The sequence below is a fragment of the Brugia malayi genome (genome assembly GCF_000002995.4).
Source record: "Brugia malayi strain FR3 genome assembly, contig: Bm_v4_ChrX_scaffold_001, whole genome shotgun sequence".
NCBI lineage: Eukaryota > Metazoa > Nematoda > Chromadorea > Rhabditida > Onchocercidae > Brugia > Brugia malayi.
Window position 1 is genome coordinate 13705778 of NW_025062479.1, and position 20091 is coordinate 13725868.

The window sequence follows — 20091 nt, forward strand, 5'->3', positions numbered from 1 at the left end:
GTTAGGCTAATAAGGTCATTAATCAGGTGGTAGTAAACATTTTCATAAAACCTAGTCGAAGTGACATAACAGACCATACAGTAGCCCAAAGGGATTGCTACGAATGTTCTCTAAATTGGTAGTGGGAAGTTGCAGTAGGGTCAAGTTTTGTCTGAGGTTTCTCGAAGTGTGGAGGCAGTTATGATTGGTTTCTTATCAAATTTTTGTGATATTGTCGTATTAATAGCTTTTAAGACCATATTTAATTGTCTTTACTACAGTATAATTTATTTTTCTTATGTGTATTTGTATATTTTACATAGGTAATGCCATTGAATGTTTGAAAAAGCTATTATCAGTAACTAATTAATGAAGAATAATTATTTGATTGTCTCTCTCTCTCCCTCTCCTTCCTTCTGCAATAACGAAATAATTGCAGGAGTCTAGACAATTATTATACATTCGACCGGAAATATGGCTGATGTTGCAGTACAAATGAAGGACGAAGAGCAGAAGAAGGTTTTCTTTTTAATGTTTGAATTGCGGAAGTTTAAATTCCTCAATTTATAGGTTATTAAGATTGTTAACCTGGTAAAAGCTTGAGTATTTTACAATAGATATTAAAATTATATTGAATACGATATTTTTTCTATAACTGAAATATTACTGTTGAGGTAGTCAGATGTGAAAGAAAAAAAACTATATATTTGAATAAAGTATCCAGTTTTACTTCTTAATTTTATTTGTCATAAAAATTGTGGTAGATTGATACTATAAACGGAAAATGCAAATTATCATTTGCTAATAATCACGAGATAGCGTAAATGCGGAGATTAGAATTAAGTCCAAAAAACAGTTTGGATTGTTGTGAGTTATTTCTTCTTGTCGCTGCTAACCTATTATATATATATCGTTTTTTAAATTATCATGTAATGGTGAAATGATGAAACAGTTTCTTATTAACACCAGCTATTAGAAGTTTATTTATCACATCATTTACAACATATTGGTTCAGGTAGCAACTGATGACACGTCTTCTGGTTCTTCTGGAAATGAGGCTGGTGATGAAAACGAGCTGAAGGGTTCGGATAATGAAAATGATGAAAATGAGGGCGAAGTTACGGAAGCTCAGAAGAAGGTTGCAGAAGCTGCCGGATTAGCTGATCAGGTCTTTTTTTTTTTTTTGTTTTTCACATTGCCGTTATAGTTTATTCTCATCGTTTCCCTACTCATTTGTTTCGAAACAGTTTAGAATGAAAAATTATTAAGATCTATTTATTCGGTTTCCATATGTTTTTGTAGGTGTCTGGGGACAAAATGAGCAAGCAGTCACGATCAGAAAAGAAGGCGCGTAAATTGTTCAGCAAATTGGGTCTGAAACCGGTCCACAATGTCTCTCGTGTTTGCATTCGAAAATCAAAAAATATTCTTTTTGTTATAAATAAACCGGATGTGTACAAGAGCCCCGGCTCCGATACCTATATTGTTTTTGGTGAAGCTAAGGTGTTATTTAAAAATACTTTAAGATGATTTTTAATCTCTATTTTTAAATTTGATTCCATAATTATTCCACATGACTGCCAAATGTGCTTTAGCTATGAAATAGTACAGATTTGATCTGCATACTTTCTATGCTTCCATAATTGTACAGCTGACAATATTCTGATTAATGTCGTATGTCCTTTGTTTTCAATTTTATTTTTTTTAAAGCTGTTTCAAATACTAGGTCTGAAACCATTATTCATACCGTTTTTATGATTTAAATTTTTCACAGCTCATGATTTCTAGATTGAGGATTTAAGTGAACATGCGCGATTTGCTGCGGCAGAAAGGCTAAAGCCAAATGATACACAGTTAGGTGGTCAAGGTGGACGTATGAATGTTACTCGAGCCCAACAAGAAGAAGAAAGTGGTGATGATGGTGAAGTCGATGCAACTGGTATTGAAGAGAAAGACATTGAACTAGTATGTTTTTTTGCTATTCATTGAAAACTGAATTATCGAGTACGTCAGACAGGGCGGTTTAAAGGTTCTTATTCAAAAGTACCGATTCGTAAGTACGAATTCTATTCGAAAATTTATGTATGATTGAGACTGCCCATTCATTCAGTTTAGCGAATGGTCCTGTAGTTTTACATTGATACTGTTCATAAAAGTATCTGCTTTTCTTCACACTCAGAAAAATGGAGGTGAATATAGCCAGGAATGCATTTGCATTCGTTTGAATGAAATACTGATTTAAAAAATTTTTTGATTCTTTTTTCGACTTAAACATTGTTCCTGTTATTTTCAGGTATGTTCCCAAGCCAATGTATCACGTAATCGAGCTATCAAAGCATTGAAGGAAGCTAACAATGATATTGTCAATGCGATAATGGAGCTAACCATGTAGTATGGTATTGTTCGGGTATTGTATTGATGAAAATATAAATCGATAATTAATGTCCTTCTGTGCCCATGCTTTTCTAAACTATACTTTTCAATCTGAAAATAAAATCTCAATGAATTCCTCCTTTTACTTCTTCATGATACTTAAAAAATTATAGAAAAAAAAAAAAAAAAACGTCACACTCCTATTTAGTAATTTTTTCCATCCATTTGGAGAAATCCCTCAATTATACTGTTGATTTTGAGATTATGCGTGACCAAATTAGGATTAATTGGTCACTAACCATTACCATTGCAGTGCAAACAGTAACATTAGCATACCGACCAGGCTTTAAAAAAATCGTAGACGCGTCCCAAAATCACGCAATTTGATTTTCATTCGAAAAAAAGAGAAATACACCCGAGGTCGAAATCCGCACAGCAGGGAAGAAATCAGTTGTATTGAGAAAAATCAATGCAAGACAAACGTTTAATTCCCAACTTTCATTAAAATGTCAGACACAGAAGTCTTCATATGCATTAAAGATTCCTATTGAAATTTCATCTAAATGAATACAGTCCATGAAATTCCGTGCTAATAAAGACCTTCCTTTCTAACATCACAAGTCACCATACACAGTTCTTACCCTAAACGTTATGGCATAATGTGTCCTCCGATTTTAACGTTCGATATGGAACCTGACAACAAGCCGTAGTTCACTTCCCATGAACATCATGCATCCCGACTGTGAAAACGTGGTCTTACCATACTGGGCTACAAAAATGTGAAACAAAGAGCTTTGTCTATGCTTAACTTTTATAACAACAAATATAGAACAAAAAAAGGAAAGATTTAATAATCGCCACGAGCCAAAATACGACGCTGCTTCTTTTTGGATTCTTTCTTCACTTTACCAATATCATCTGTTGGCTTTGTCACCACTTCCTCTTTCTCTGACAAAATTACTTCCACATGGCATGGCGATGACATATACGCTGGAAATCGACAAATTTAATAAGCATGAATCTCAGTCATTTTGTAATTTGTTAAACTGAATCAGTTACAAAAGCCGCTTTCTAACTGGAATAACATATTAGAGTATTAAAGTAAGTAGTAATTTTGTTGAATTTAATCAGCCATTGTCATTTCAAAACTTGATATCATTTTAGAGCAGTCAAAACGCAGCGAATAAACATTGGATAACATGAAATACGAAATCAATTACTAGAGGGAGAATATTAAAAACATTCAATACTATTCTATTTTTTAAAAAGGAAAATGACTGAAACAGCAAGGAAAAAGAGAATTTAATCGTACAAATTTCACTTTTTTTTTTTTTTTTTGGAAGTCCAGATTTGCATAACTAGTCCCAAAAACACCTTTACTACCAACTAGCCCATAACTACGAAAGGCCATTTTGAGATTTTTTGATAAATATATCAACCAAATTCCATACTAAATTAAAGTTGTTGAAATCTAAGAAAACGAAAGCTAACGATTGATTCTGCCATGGGCACGATATGTTCGTCGACGTACTTTTGGAGCACGCTGCACCTGAATGTGCTCAATTACAAGATGGTCTGTATCCAATCCTTTATACTCAGCATTACTTTCCGCATTTCTAGAAAGAAGTAATTACAAACAGAGTAAAGACTGCACAACAATTTTCCATATAGAACTGTTGATATAGGTAGTATATTTTCCCTGGTAATATATTGTAATCTAACTCTCGGAGTAAATCTACATCACCAAGCTTGATAATTTTATAATTTGATTCTCACTCAAAAGCACCATTTATCCGCATAGCTAAATAAATTGTGAATTACAATCTGTCACTGGAGTATATAAACTTGCTGAAAATATTTCAAAAAAAAAAAAAAACACTGAAAAAGATCTAAAAAAACTACTAACCTCAAAAGTTGCAACAAAAATTCAGCTGATTTCTTAGGCCATCTACCTTGCGTATGTCCCCAGGCTTTCGCTTGTGCTTTACGACCAACACGATGATTAAATTTCCGGAATGGAACAATCTCTTTCTTCTCTTTCACATTCTCCAGGAAACGTATTGCACGTTTTAGGGGCATATGTTTGATAGCTTGAGCCGTTTCATGTGTATTCTTGAAATGTACTCGAAGATCGGAACCACGTGCTTTACACGACTTTGTGCTATTTTCTGGTTGCTTCGAGTAATGTATCTTTCCCATTTCCACTAAATACAACCCACTTCACTTACCTATAATAAATCATTCTTTATAACATGATAATGAGAAAAAAAAACCAGAAATATTAATAATACATTGTCGGACATATAAATTGAAAGAACGACTGCAAAATGTAACTATTCGGAAAGCATCCCTAATTTGACTACAAAAGAAAAAAAGCATATACTATGACAAGCTGGCAATGAAATCGGGAAACTCTTCCACCACTTAAATATATACCAGCCTATACTTCTTGCATGTTTATCACTCTGCTAGCCCGGAATGCAATTTCTTGTCTCTCTGTTGGTGTTGATTGTGAAGATCATTAAATTTGGAGCGATGGATATTTTCTTGACTGAATGGTTGAGTTGAGATGGATTCCGCGGAATTGGATCTGGTTAAGTTGGATTGAATTTAGCTGAGTTGAATTGAATCTGGCTGGTTTGAATTGAATTTGGTTAAGTTGAATTAATTCTGGTTGAGTTGGATTGAATTTAGTTGTGTTGGATTGGATTAAATTGAGTTAGATACGTGTAAAAGCTTTGTTCTCTTATTTGTCATATTGCATGTAAACACTCATGAGACAATGCAATTTATAGGATTGAAAATGAGTCGTATAAATCATCAAAGTAATAGTACCATTACAACTACAGTAGTCGAAGAACCCATCAATACAACGGTTAGTTTCATCATAACTTTTGTTTCTAAATTAAATTCTAAGTTTCCAGTGTTTGTGGAATCAGCATACAGTTTACATTTTTTTTTTAATTTTTGTAAGACTGTAAGAATGGGGATAAGATTGAAGGAATATGTAAGTAATTCTGTTCATGATATGTTATAAATATATTTACATAATTATAGTTTTTTGCATTGATATAATTATAGTTTATAATTTTAGAGACGGTACTATTTGATGGTGCAATGTCTTTTTATTTTTCACTATTTTTGCTGTCTTTTTTTTTTTCTTTTGCTGCATTAAAGTTGTTGTTGGATTACAAGTTACTATAGTAAGTAATTAAGCATCACTCAAAAGATTTGCATTATTTTTCAAAAGATTGAAATTTGTGCTTCTCGGGTCTAAATAGTTTGAAACAGCTGATGGTACAGTTAGACGAATGCGAGTATTGAAGTTCTTATTAGATTATGATTTATTATTTGATCTTTGCTAGGTTATGTTATTGTAGAACACTTTATAATTTTTAATATGAAATAATTGAGTACTGTGTTTTATACTTTTTTATCATTTTTATGACACACATTTATTTTAGATTGCAGTACAACACCTTACTCTCTCTCCAGAATTATCACGTGAACCACGGTAATTTTTCTGTCTCAAAAGATTAGTAGGCTTCAAAAATGAACTTTGAGATCAAATTCAACTAATAGATAAAAGGTAATTTAATCAATTTCATTGTCATATGCTTTTAATTTCAAGCATATCTACAACACGAACGTAATTCTTTGTTGTTGAAAATAATTTATCTTTATAGCGTGCGTTGGTCTGCAGATACAATAGATAATGAATTCTTGGGTAGGTATAAATCGAAATGTTGTTGTATTTACAAGAAACCAAAGAAATGGAATGAAAGTTCTGACAGCGATTCTGATTCTGTATGTTTCTTTCACATTTGCTTACTTACTGTAAGGCTGTTTAAATTTATAATATCATTTGTAAGAACGGTTATTTTTGGTGGTTGAGTGATTATTATAATTAAAATTATTTATGAATCCCTCTCTCAAATGCTCAGTAAATGTATGAATAGCATTTATTGAAAACGATATTTGTTTTTAATCTCTCTTTGCATTTCAATATATTAATCTCTTTCAAAATTCTCATCGCAGAATATTTTGTTAATAGAGAGCCACACTAAAAATTGATATTGAAAAAACTTTTTCCAAAATAAATAAATAATATTTTTTGAAAGATATATATATATATATCATGAGTGCATATGTTTGAACAACACAAATGTTTGATATTTTAGGATTGTGAAACGGAACATTGTCGAGGGCATGTTGAGCAACGTTTTCATCCATTAGGTGGTGGTGATGGAGGAAAATAAATTGGTTTTTAACAAAGAATTTTTCTATTCCAAAATGGGGTCACATCTTATTAATTTACAAATTCTTCTTTTTCGGGATTAAATTTAATGTTAGTTAAGAGAAATTATAGCAGTTCAACTATAAAAGTTTCATAGAACCGGAAAAACGAACAAAAAATATTTTTTGATTTGTGAGGACGTGATTTGGAATTACTGCTTAAGGTGTGAGATGAAATTGAGAGTATGATTAGCTTTTGAAAAGTGATATATCAAATGCTATGTCAGAAATTATTTTAATGACTACTTTAAGGAACTATTGATATAGCTGTTGTAAAAAAGTAGAGCGAAGGATGAGAGTTAAAAAAAATAGCTGTTTGAAGTTTCTCTAACTGTGGTTCACTTGTATGTAATGTATATCATCCCTTTAATAACATTTATTCTGAGAATGATTCAAAAATTATGCAAAATCAGTTCTTTAAATTGCTGTTCGTAATAATCTATAAAATTTTTGATTGCTTTTTAGTTTAACTATAAATTGTTTGGTTATTAAAAAACTTTCTACTACTTCTTGTATGGTAATGATGAAATTTATGTTGTGTAAATCGTTTTTATTTGAAAGCACTCTTCTTTTTGTGCTAATATAAATTCAACAAATATTTCATTATTACTTAATAAGAAAAAAACTTATTTAACGTCAAATATTTCATGTAATATTTTTATGCAAATCATTATGTTGATGAAATGATAAGGATTTTCTTTTTTAACTTTTTTCTCCTTCTCTTTGTCTCTCTCTTCCTTTGTTATCCTTATTTTCTTATTTTTAAATTATTGTAAAGGAAAGTGAGATGTTTAATGCATGAAATATGCATTTATATAGTCATAAAAGAAAATGATAAAAATCCGAAGAGTAATGAATTAAAATTAGCAAATAATAGTGAGTAGTAAATCTTACTTTCCTAATTATAAAGCTTAAAAAAAATTATCAGTAAATTTTGTTTGCAATAAAGTGCAAATGAAATGGCTGAAAGGAATGATTCAAATATTAAATTCGTTTCTTTTTTTCCTTTTCATTACAATAAATTTTATGATTTCATTTTAAAAAACTGTATTATATTATTTTATCATATATTATATGTATATTTTTATTTTTTTTATCATATATTTTGTTATTTTATTTTTATATTGTCTGATTCAAATGTGAATTTTTTTTTAGTTTTAACTCTCATATAAAATCTGTAAGAAGTAAACATTTTCTTCCATGACAAATATTAGGTGCGATTTTAATTATGAAATTATTTGAATTTTGAAATGAATTATATATGACAAGAACTATTTTCTTAATGATTTTAGAATTTTGAAATGTTTAACTGAATTTTAAAATTTTTTGTTGAATAAATTTCTATGTTTTTTGTAAATTTTCCATTTTTTTAATAATTTTTCTCAGTTTTTTGTAAATTTTTATAGAATTTTATAAAACCAATAAGCAATGCAATATTTTTTTTTTTTTAATACAGATGCAAATGTATTTACTATTAATTTGATAATTTATCATTCTTTTTATCAATGAATGTGAAATTTTCACTAAGCAACTCAACTGTATTATTATTAAAATTGCAATAATATTGTTGTAAACAAAAAAAAAAATAATAATTTGCTAAGTAAAATTATGCTTTTTTTTACATGTAAACAATATATATAGCAAAATGCAAGTATATAACAAGTTGCAACTTATAAATGGAAGTATATAGCAAGTTACTGTAACTTGCAAAATACAATTTCCAAGTTGCAACAAAACATAAACAACAATCAAATGAAAATATAAATCGATAACAAACAACGTTACATAATTTAACATTTTCATTTCTCTATCAATAGGTGACACATATACAAGTGACAACCTTTTCTTTTTCATATAATATATTTATAAAAATATTTCAAAGTATATTTTTTTTATTTTATACTTTATTCATAAACAGTTAGATAATAAATATTTGTAAAATTTAATTATAGCAATTGTATAGTATAAATCAACATTATCTTAGCTATTTATAAGCAGTAGTCTAACATAGCTTAATTAAGCTTTTGCTTATATAATAAAATGATAGAAAAAATTTTCATCATTCTTCTAATATCACACATATATATTTGGAAAAAATATCAATTTCAAATGTTTGAAAAAATTTTTAGTAAAATTTTACCATAAAGGATCAATAGTTAATTCGTTGCTATTTTGCAAAAGCCTTAACCTGCATTATGCAGTCATTACTAATATTATGATTGTATAATAAAACCAAATTTTTTATTTTATTTCATTATCATTTTAATATGCTAATTAAAGATATTTTTTTTTTATAAAAAAGTAAAAAAAAATTTTTTTCTCTAAAAAACGAAATGTTATCGTAATTGCTATTTTTTGTAAATACAAATAATAATAATAATTATGGTAAAAATATTATCACAAATATGACAGTGATATAAAATGAATGAATATGACAGTTTTTAGAGAAAAATCTTAACAATGTCTAGCATTAATATGCTATACATTTAATTTATAATTGATTTAGTATTAATTCAGAAATTTAATTTATCATTGATGCCATTTTTCTACATCTACAAATTCAAATTTTATTTCATTCAATTATTACATTCCATTTTTTATTTTGTGCATAATAAAATACGTGAAAAAAGGTATAATAATAATAATAATATTAATAATAACATTCGATTATTAAACCGTGTTATTTTATTACATAATAAGAAAATATATGCATAAAAAAATACATTTATGTTTATTTATTTATAAATTTTTGTTTGTTTTATTTGAAATTAATGAAATGTCACGTAAAATGATCTCTGTAATTGAGGATTAGCATTGATGGAATTAAATTGAATTTCACCATTTTCCTGTTTGATACGTCGATTCTTCCTTATATGAGTATGCTTGTAGCATAAATAAATTTGTGTAATAATAAAACAAGAAATAAACATTAGTAGACCACAGGTCATAAACATGACCACTGCAATAATAATTGATTCAATATCAATACCTATGGAAGTTAATGGTAGTCTTGAATTCATTTCTGAAAAAAAGGTAATGAAATAAAGTGAATTAACAATTAAAATTCGTTTTTCTTTCCTTTTTTTATTTACTGATTATTTCTATTAATGAAAAAAAAAAATTTTTTTTTTCTTTTAAAGTTAAGTATAACAATATTATAGTTTGGTTTATATTTATAAATAGCCTTCATTTGTTAATTACTTGTATTAATGCAAAAGGAAGAAAAATCTTTTTTTAAATTAAGTATAAAAATATTATGGTTTAGCTTATATTTACAAATAATTAATATTTCCGTAATTCAAAAAGAAGAAGGAAGAAATTTTAGATGAAATTTTAGTAAATATTTATTTTTGGAAATTTATTCTAATACTTAAATATGCATTTTGAGATTGTAAAATTATAATCCACTAAATGAAAAATTATAAAACTATATGTATAAATTGTAGTTTATTTAATATCATATTGCACATAACCTATATAATTAAGTGTAATTTTTTTCTTCTTACGTAAAATAATTTCATAAAACTTACTTTACGTGAGAAAAGCGTCAAATCACAATTTGTGCAATAAATACTTTTATGTTTGAGAAGAAATGAGCTGCTGAAAATGTCGTGAAATTTGATGTTTTTTGTATAGCAAAAAAAAAAAGGAAAACTGGTAGTCAACTAATCTCCAATTTTTTTTCTTTTTTTTCACTAATTCATCAAACAAAGCTGTTTGAAAAGAATTCATTTATTTATTTCTGTTAATTTTGTCTATTCCTTAAAAAAGTCATTGATATCATAATAACGATATGCTAATTTCATTGATCAGATTTAAATATAGAAAAAAATTAGTGAAATTCAAAAAATTTAACAAAGAAAAAAGGGTAAAATAATTGAATTATTTAAAGAATATGATTTATAATTGGAACACTGTAATTTAAACAATTTTCAAACAATTTATTGCAGTGTATCATTATGCTATCAAAATATTTTGATATGAATTTACTTGAGTGGTTTCTAAAATGCTTAATCTGATTTCATTTTAAATAAATTGTTTCAAAAAAATAGTAACTTTAAAAACAGCATTCTAAATTGGCATAAAATAAATGAAATATATACTGAAGATAAATTATGATATTTGATATTAATCAAATATATCAATGAATAGTTGAAACGATTCATTATAGATTTGATAGTGTATCAATGTTATTTTAAAATACAAAATTTGAACATGATATATATGATTTAAATTTGAAATTTAACAAGCTAAAAATATGTTTTGATCGAATATAGTTTTGTTATAATTTTAACAATAAATCAAATCAATTAATTAAATACACTTGCGTCATTTCACACGTGTGAAAGCAAGAAAAAAATAGTAAAATGATAATTTTTTTGAATAATGAAATGAAAATGACGAAAAATATAAGAAAATAGAAAATGAAAAGATAATCGAATTTTTTTTTGGATTTTAGTAACATGTCATTTTATGCCAAAATCATTAAGCCAGATTAATTTTTTTTTTTCAGTATAACAAATTTGCATTAGGCATTGTGAAATGATAATGTCATTGTAATTAGCATTTGAATTAATGCTCTTATTGACAAAAAAAAAAAGTTAATTCAATGGATATTCCAATAATTATTATAAAAAATGTCAGAAAAAAAAATAAGAAATAAATTTGTATTATAAATGGAAGAAAATTGGCGAAGTTAAAGTGGGTTTGTTGTGTTATCACTGGAATGACATATTATTTACTGTAATGAGTTTCAAATTAAGTTGAAATGATTTAAAATTTTTATTTTTGGACGCTTCTTAAACGAATTTTTTGCATGAAACATTGTGTATTATACACTGATTAAAATTATTATAAAATAAAATTAAATGATGCAATTTAGTCAGTTCAAAAAAAGGATTTTGTGCGTTTTATTACATATTTCAAACGATTATGACATTTCATTTATCACAAAAATTGTATGTTTCAGTTTACTTTTAGCGATTTTATAATAATATTTTATTTTAAGGAATGTAAAAGTGATTAGAGTAAGAGTAAATACAATGAACAAACATGCTATAAACTTAAACAACTATTATTATCAGCTTACTTTGTTGTGTTTCATTGATTATTTTGAAATCCTCAACAATAATAAATGGTAAGCAAAAACTTGTTTGAACAAAGAACAGTGATAAATAGGTTAAAGAGCAGTTTTTTGGGAGAGCAAAAAAAAAATCCAATTGAACTAAGGCATATCTATCTCCAGAAATACGTATGCTGATAATATTCCGCTGAAGAGAGGAAACCAAATAAACAACAGCGTAAACAACAACAAAAAAAGCAAGACGACAATAACAATAAAAACAATCACTAAAACTAAAAATTATAACATTGTATTATTGTAATAAGAAAGAAATAAATCATTAAAAAAATTACTGCTTAGGAAAAAAAAAATTTAAATTCCTTTTATATTTCTAAACATCATAATACAGTCCATTAAATTGTTTTAGAATATTCAGATAATTCAGTTTGTAATGGAAATATTCAGTTTCCACTTGAAACTCAATAATTTTATTGATGTTTGTAGAATTTTAAAAATTTCATATAAATGTAAAAAATAGTAATCGATTAGACAAATAGATAAATGCTTAGTAAAGTGAGAAAAAAAGAAAGCGAAAGGGAAAATTAAAGTAATGAATGAATGGTAGGATGTGTGATATGATAAGGGATAAGGTAGCTTGTTGAGGAATGAAATGATTTAATGTTGAAATGAAGAAATTTATGTTTTACTAGCTTTCAAGCAATTGCTCTTCCGCTTAAGGTCCACACCTAGTCACTCAATTGTACAGCTATGATAAACAGCTGATACTTTTCATTTCATCTATTTTGTTAGCATTTCACATTTACACAGCAATACTATTAGTAATTTATGTTAGCATAAATTACTAATGAATGAAAATGATTCAAAAAGTAATTAAAATGATCTGAAATGTAATTGAAATAATTCAAAATGTTTAAAATTATTTAAATTTTGAGATTTTTATTATTATTATTATTTTGGTTATTTTTTCTTTTTGTTTTTAGCGAAGTAAAGCAAACAATCAAACAAAGTATCTGTCTGAAAAAAATGAAAACATTTGTGATTAATTTGAATGAAATTAATTAATTACAGGATCAATTTGTTCAAAGTAAAACAATACTTGAAAGGAATCGAAAAAAAAAGTAATTAAAGGAAAATTTTTTCGAAAAATTTAATTTGTTTTTTGATAAAAATTTTAGTAGCTGGAAAAAATTAAACCAAAATTTTTTTAAATGCATGTTAAATTAAATGGTTTAAATGTTTAATCTTCAGCACTTAAATGAAGAGTGAGGAAGTTTACGAGAAAAATTGTCAAATTAAGGTTATAAAAAAAGCAATTAGTCAAAAACAAGCCGTAATTAATTACAGGATCAATATTTGTCTTTTTATTTTATTATTCTTTCAAAGTTATATTTTCAAAAAATATAATTTTAATACGTTTCAAACATTGTTTTTTTTTTTTCAAAAAAAAGTTAGCATTTTTAATTTTTGATAATTTTTTTGAGCAAAATATGAAAGTGAAAACAAAAACAAATTAAAAAAATGACAGAATTGGAAGAGCTCTTTAATTAATTATAATTTATTATGAAATCATTTCTTCATTGAATAACTTTTAATAAGAGACATAAAACTAGAATTGGAAAATTTTTAAATGAATTCTAAAATGAATATAAAATGCAAATGCATGAAATTCCTGGAATTGCTGCTGTAATCAACAAAAGATAAGATATATGATGAGGTTATTTTATCACTTCTCTTATGAAACTGCTTCTGTTTCAGCAGATTAAAGCACAGACGATTTTATATCAAAAGCACATTTAATGTTTTTAACTTCTGCTAAGAAAAAAATGCTTTAAATTTTGTTATTTCAAAATTTTGAATATATGATATAAAACATTTAATTATAAAAAAAAATCTTGCAGTCAAATTTGCTGAAAAACAAAATAGAAAAGAAAAATGAAAAGATAAGTAACAAAATAGATCAGAAAAAAAATTTTTTTAACTTTAACCCATTCATTCTTCTCTTTAACCGATTCCGGAAAAGATTTATAAAAAAGAAACAGGGATATAACATACATTCTCATTTTTTAATTTCCTATTTGATTTGCAAATTCGAAAACAAATCATTTATTCATATGTAAAAGAATAGAGTTACTTAAACATTATACGATTGTTAATTTATAATAAAGATAACAATCAATTAAATCATTTCTGAAATCTGTGCATTTAAAATGACTTAAAATATCCAAATCTGATATACATTACACATTATGCGATTGTAAATTTATTACATGACTTATAATCAAGTTATGGAAGTATTTTTAATTTTTAATTTCCTCTTTGATTTGCAAATTCAAAAACAAATAATTCATTCATATATAAAAGAATATAATTATTTAAACGGTTTATTTCCTATTGCTTTAGCATGAATAGGCTAATCAGGTTGATGAGTTGAAATTTTTTAATTTATGGTTTCTATTAATGGCATGGCAATGTAGTTTGTTTATCAGGAATTTGATGATTATTATTAATTTTAAATAATAAATAATTACTGTTGCTTATAATATTTCATTTACTTTACTTATTCTTTTACGCTTGTGCTTTGTTTTTTCCACTTATTTCTTAACGTACTTCTTCACTTGTTTGTTTAAAACTCTTTTTTATTATTAATCAGTTATTTATGTCTTATATTAATAAATCTATTTATGTTTATTTCGTTATGAACAAATGAATCTTTATGAATTTAAATAACTCTTTTAAAAAAAAAAAATTGCATCCATCCCTTTTTTTTTTTTCAAAAATTTTATTTATCAAAAATATTTGACAATGAAATTTGCATTGCTTTTAGGAAGTTTATTTGGAATCGTTTATCAAAGCTTGCCATCATACACATAATCATATCACTAAATTGTAATTTTTAACTTTAAAAAATTTTGCTGTAATCTTAATTGAATTCTTAATTTGTTTGAATTACTTAATCAATAATTTTCAAGTTTTAAAAATTGAGCTAAATTCTTAACCTGATTAAATTACTTAAGTACAATAACAGGGCAATTAGATGTATTCTGTAACTCTCAAACGAAGTAATATAACAAAAAATCTGGTACTAATATAATTTGTAGTTGCATTTTTCCGAGATATCTTAATGAGAATACTTTAATATTTCACTCATTCCACCGAGATATCTTGATGAGAAGAGCTAAAACTTATTTCAATAAAAAAAGAAAAAGAAATTTTTTTTTGGTAATTCGGAATAACTTAAGTATGGATAACAATTACATCTCATACAAATTCAAAATAACAACAAAGATTAAAAGAAAAATTTAGTGCAATTATGCTTGGAATGTAATTGCATTTAACAATGTCAAATATTTCAAACTGAAATGAAATAACCTTTGATGACCTTAAAAAGATCAAATAGAAGAATTGAGAGTAAAATAGTTAATAGTTGAGTAAATGCAATTTTTATATTAAAATGTTTGAAAGGTAAGTGTTTAAACTTTCTTTCTTTTTTTTTTTCGACAATTATTTTGTTGTTTAATTCTTACAGTTTTGACAATTTTCATTATTTATTATTGTTCTTTTGCGTCCATGATTAGTTATAATAATGATTTAAAATATTAATATTTTGTTTATTTGCATTAATTTGTTAAATGTTTTTTTTTTTTTTTTTTTTTTTTTTTACATTTTCCGACAATTTAGCTATTTCAGTTTAATGTTTAAAATTTCTAATTTTGTAGTTGAAAAACTCGTTCAGTTTGTGAAATTTCTTTTTTTTTTATTCTTTATTTTTCAATGTGTTTTTGTATTTTGTTTTTTTTTCTTGCTTTTCATTATTCTTGATGTGTTTATTTTTTGTCTTTTCAACACTTTTAATTTTTTTCCCGCATTATTCATCAATTTATTTTCATATCACAGAATTATTAAATGAATCAATTCAAATACTTCATATTTTCTCATTTTTTTTATGCTCTAGTCATATTAGCATACGATTGATTGATTGATTGATTTATTATTTGAAGATATCAAAAATTGTGATAGCAATGAAAATTTATGCCAAACGGGCATGCAGCAATCACCAATTATCATTGATGCAAATACAATGGAACGAAAAAATGATTCTAAAAGAATTTTTACTTTTATTGGTTTCAACCATCATAAAATAATTCGTTTTTATACACTCAATTTTGGTCCTACAGAATGTTAGTCTTTTTTATAAGTTATCAAATAAAAATTAACAATTCCTTTTGCACTGTTCGACATAAATTTCTTTTTCTTTTAATTTGATTCATTTACTTAATTTAAGTTATTTAATAAAATTAATAAAAGTTATGATTAGTAACAGTTTTCCATTTATTTTTGACTTTGAAATCAAGTTTAATTACAAATTTAAGCGTTGATTATTGTGAAAATCCCATAGTTTGTGTCAGTTCCTGTTTTAATTCAAATTATTTACTTAATGATATGAATTTTATACAAATTTCTTAATTGATAATAATAATAATATAAATCTGCTGCTTGCTATCTGTTTAATTTATCGATGATTTAAAACCATCCAATTGTAACATTTCTATTAATTTTTTTTCCTAAATTATCGCTGTTGGATGTTAATTTTGCATTACTCAGCAGCAGAGAAAAAAATCAATAAAATTTCATTAGAAAAAAGAGCTAACCAAATGTAATTGAATAACAACGAATAAATAGTAAAAATACATAATACCAAGTGCTTTGTTATCTTTTCAGTAAAAATTTCAAGTTGATAAATTATCATAAATAAAATCAAATATTCGCATATCATTTTTAGTTTATTATCAAAATGTTTTATTGATAGTTTTGCCAAGCATTTTAGTAAGTATCATTGTAAAACAAATGAAAAATATTCTAGAAATTAATAAGAAATAAAAATAAAAGATTTGCTACCTAAACAAATTTAAATTTTAAAATTTCAGTATCGATAACAAGTTTTGATCGTGGACCATGGTTAGAGTATAATGAAAAAACATTTGCTTTGTATAAAATCCGATTCATATTTAAATATGGCATAAAAGGTGGCTTACATCGTTTAATCAATTTTGGCGCAATGGAAAAACCTGTTGGAGAGGTTTGCATTAAATGAAATCTAAATTCATTTTTTATTAAAAATTGTAAAAAATTTTAAATGTTATATAATCTGATAAAATAAAAGAATTATTCTCTTTTGTTGTTTTAAATCATCAGTTTATTAAGATTACATTTCTTCTAACTAGAATTTAGCTTTAAATATAAATGTCTTGACTAGCTATTTACTTAATTTAAATTATTCTATCATTAAGAAGTGCGATTTATTTTGGAATAAATGAATTTAAATATTAATTCATGCTATCTTCTAAAAATATTTAATGATTCATAAGGATTTACTCATTAACTATACCAGATGTTTAGCATCATCAATTCTAACTTTATTTATTAATTAGATATTAATGGAATTTGAACAATGCCATAAAAATCCTAAGGAAAAGAAATATTTTTTCGTTTCAACCATTTTGATTCTTGCTAATCAAACAAAATTGAAAATGGATATCGATATGAGTGGCAAAGAAATAATTAATTTTAATTATATGTTTGATGGTATTCCAATACCAAAATATCCAATTGATAAAAGTTGTTCATTATTAAAAATACTCCTTTATTTTTTTCCATTTCTATTTACTTCTATGATAGAAAAAGAAAAAGAGAGAGGCAGAAAGGAAAAGAGAGATGGCAAAAATATATTAATAGAATCTATATGAATAAAGTAAACTTAAATCAAAAATAAATGAAATGGACTAAAATTGTTTTTTCAAAAAAAGAAAATTGAAAATAATACCTTGAGAAATTAATGATTATGAATTAAATGATTTCTTGGATGGCAAACATTTTCAAGGTTACTAAAAAACAAAACGATAAATGCATTACTGATAAACAAAAATAGAAATGTAAGAAAGTGGAAAGAAATAAATGGAATATTTAATGTATAAAAATTTTTACAAGTTTAGCTATAACTCATACTTTCATTATTATTATTATTATTATTATTATTATTATTATTCCTAATCATTTATTCAGAATTATCGTCCAAAAGGATTCAACTTTTGTTGGATTTAAAACATTTCATACCAAAATCATTTACTGGCGCAATGTCATATGTTGGCTCATTCTTTGAGGGAGATTGTCGAGAAGGAGTAACATATCTGATTTTTGATACTCCAATCGCCATAGAACCTGTTTGTTTATTTTTACTTTCTTTATTTTGATGAGAAATAAATTTAATTTTAACATCTGAAACTGTGGATTAAATTTTTTTTATCGTTTTGTTGACAGTAAACATAATAAAAAATTAAACTATAGTTTAGGTTGAGCATCTAAAAATTTCAAACATTTAAAAAGCTAACAAAATATTGCTGAATGTAGATTATTATTCCTCTGATCTTATTTCAATCAATACGTAAATTATTTATTTCATAATTAATCCTTCGAATTTTTTGAAAGGATAGAAATAAGAATGATTTAATATATTTTTAAAATATATTGAAGATATATTTAAATAATACAGTGATATCAAATGACTTTAGAAGAAGTAGTTATGATTTTTTACAGTTATTTTTTATTTTTTTTTTGAAGAATTTATGCAATACTAACATGACTCTTCTTTTTTTTTGTCTTTTTTCCACTTTCTTTTCACATAGATAATTAAATTTGATAAATCATATTACTGATAATTTTTAGGGATTACATTTGACAAACTTTTACTCTAAAAATATTAATTTAACACGATCAATACAAGATGAACGACAAGCACAGTATTATATGTCACCAAATATTGAATTTGTTGAACGTGACCATGAAAGTAAAAAACTTTGTGAAAGTGTTACAACTCAGATCAGTGATAAAGTTTCTGCAAATGCATATTCAGGTATAGCAAAAAAATAAAGTTTTTTTTGAAACTTATACATTATTAGCTAACAAATTAAATGCAAGTGATAATTATTATTAATTTGAGCAAATTAAAATGCAAATTAAATTAACCGTTTATCTTCAACTAATCACTTTTCTTATATTTTCGTTACATCTCTAAACAATTATCAGGTAATTTATTTCGTTAATCGATTAAACTGCATCATTTTCACTTCATAAATTAAGTAATCAAGAACTTTTTTTCCACACCGAAATGAAATCATAATCAAGAAACAATTAGTATTTAAATAGAAAAAAAAAAAAATCGACTGATTATCTTGCTTAATATATCCTTTATTGCTAACGGCATTAAAAGAAGAAAAAAACTGAAATTCATTAAGTTGAAATTTTCTTTTCTCTTTTCTAATGTTAAATAAGAATTTCGAAAATGGAAGTTTCAGATGACTTCCAAGACTTTTTCGATCAAAAGAGTCTGGATGAAACTATACAACCAAAATTACCAATTGTCGTAGGTGCGGGAAAAGAATCATTCATTTCATCATATTTATTATTACTCATTTTTGCTATTATCGTTTATTTTTTTTAATTTCTAAAATAAAGTAATGTTTCACTTTGTATTCTTGAAAAGAATGTCGACAAAAATTGAAAAATAAACAAAAAAAGGAAGAAAATGCTTATGCAAGGAAGATTATTTTAAGGAGAGGAGAAGAGAGGAGAGAATATAACTTTTTTTTTTCAGTCAATATGAAATGTACTCTAAAGTGTCGTAAGTATTTGATGACATTTTCCATCAAAAACAAATATACAACAAAATCATGTCAGTCTTCCAAATTCTATTTAATTACTATGCAAAACATAAAGGTGATTGAATTACTAATTTGCTGAGTTAATTTAAATAATTAATTAAAGCTAGATAAAATCACTAAACAAATTCATATTTAAGATAATCAAAAAAATTGCAAAAAAAGAAGACTTCTATTGAAATGTTAACAGCTGAAAAACTATCACAATATGCATGGATTAATTAAGTGCCACACGTGTCATCATCCGTTACCACTATCTGCCACCAGTTTTGCAACAAAGCATTTGCCGTACCATCTAGTAGTATAGTAGTAGCAGTGGCAGTAGCTCTTTGGTAATTTCCAGATGGACGGTGTTATGAAGTGATTTGTTTGCTAAAATTCCAATAGGATGTTGTATTGAGATTGAGAGTGTTACAACTGATCTATAGTCTAATTCTTTCTTTTCATCATTTAGGAAAAGTAAAAAATTGATTTCCTCTAAATAATTAAAATTTAAATTATGCAATTAAAATTGATAGGAATAAGGAAACGATTTCAGATATTTTCAGTTTTAATGATCGTATCATTTTATTTTATTATAAAATGCTGATTTGTTTTCTTTCTTTTTCTGCTCACTTGCAGTAGAAATTTTCTAATTTATGTTTTCAA

General features: G+C 25.6%; 4 protein-coding genes across 5 annotated transcripts; 3 read left to right on the top strand and 1 right to left on the bottom strand.

Annotated features, from left to right (window-relative positions):
* Nucleotides 1-453: 453 nt before the first annotated feature.
* Bma-icd-2 (NAC domain containing protein) lies at nucleotides 454-2371 on the top strand (the record flags this gene model as incomplete). Of its 2 annotated transcripts, XM_001892761.2 has the most annotated exons (5): nucleotides 454-498; nucleotides 995-1147; nucleotides 1282-1482; nucleotides 1768-1944; nucleotides 2273-2371. In XM_001892761.2, 5 exons carry the CDS (start codon nucleotides 454-456, stop codon nucleotides 2369-2371), a joined length of 675 nt encoding a protein of 224 aa, XP_001892796.1. The 2 variants fall into 2 exon arrangements, with proteins under 2 accessions (XP_001892796.1, XP_042930701.1); XM_043074767.1 differs by lacking the exons at nucleotides 454-498; nucleotides 995-1147; nucleotides 1282-1482 and having other exon boundaries at nucleotides 1855-1944.
* Nucleotides 2372-3199: 828 nt separating this feature from the next.
* Nucleotides 3200-4551, bottom strand: Bma-rpl-17 (60S ribosomal protein L17, putative; the record flags this gene model as incomplete). Its single annotated transcript, XM_001892762.2, has 3 exons — nucleotides 3200-3342; nucleotides 3844-3968; nucleotides 4259-4551. The coding sequence occupies 3 exons, from the start codon at nucleotides 4549-4551 to the stop codon at nucleotides 3200-3202; spliced, it is 561 nt and encodes a 186-aa protein (XP_001892797.1).
* Nucleotides 4552-5134: 583 nt separating this feature from the next.
* On the top strand, nucleotides 5135-6611 carry Bm9028 (Protein phosphatase inhibitor containing protein; the record flags this gene model as incomplete). Its single annotated transcript, XM_001892763.2, has 4 exons — nucleotides 5135-5227; nucleotides 5817-5866; nucleotides 6039-6159; nucleotides 6534-6611. 4 exons carry the CDS (start codon nucleotides 5135-5137, stop codon nucleotides 6609-6611), a joined length of 342 nt encoding a protein of 113 aa, XP_001892798.2.
* A 9162-nt stretch (nucleotides 6612-15773) lies between these two features.
* Nucleotides 15774-18655, top strand: Bm1166 (Uncharacterized protein; the record flags this gene model as incomplete). The annotated part of the gene is made up of 5 exons (XM_043074768.1): nucleotides 15774-15909; nucleotides 16657-16808; nucleotides 17161-17347; nucleotides 17792-17949; nucleotides 18452-18655. The coding sequence occupies 5 exons, from the start codon at nucleotides 15774-15776 to the stop codon at nucleotides 18653-18655; spliced, it is 837 nt and encodes a 278-aa protein (XP_042930702.1).
* Nucleotides 18656-20091: the final 1436 nt, after the last annotated feature.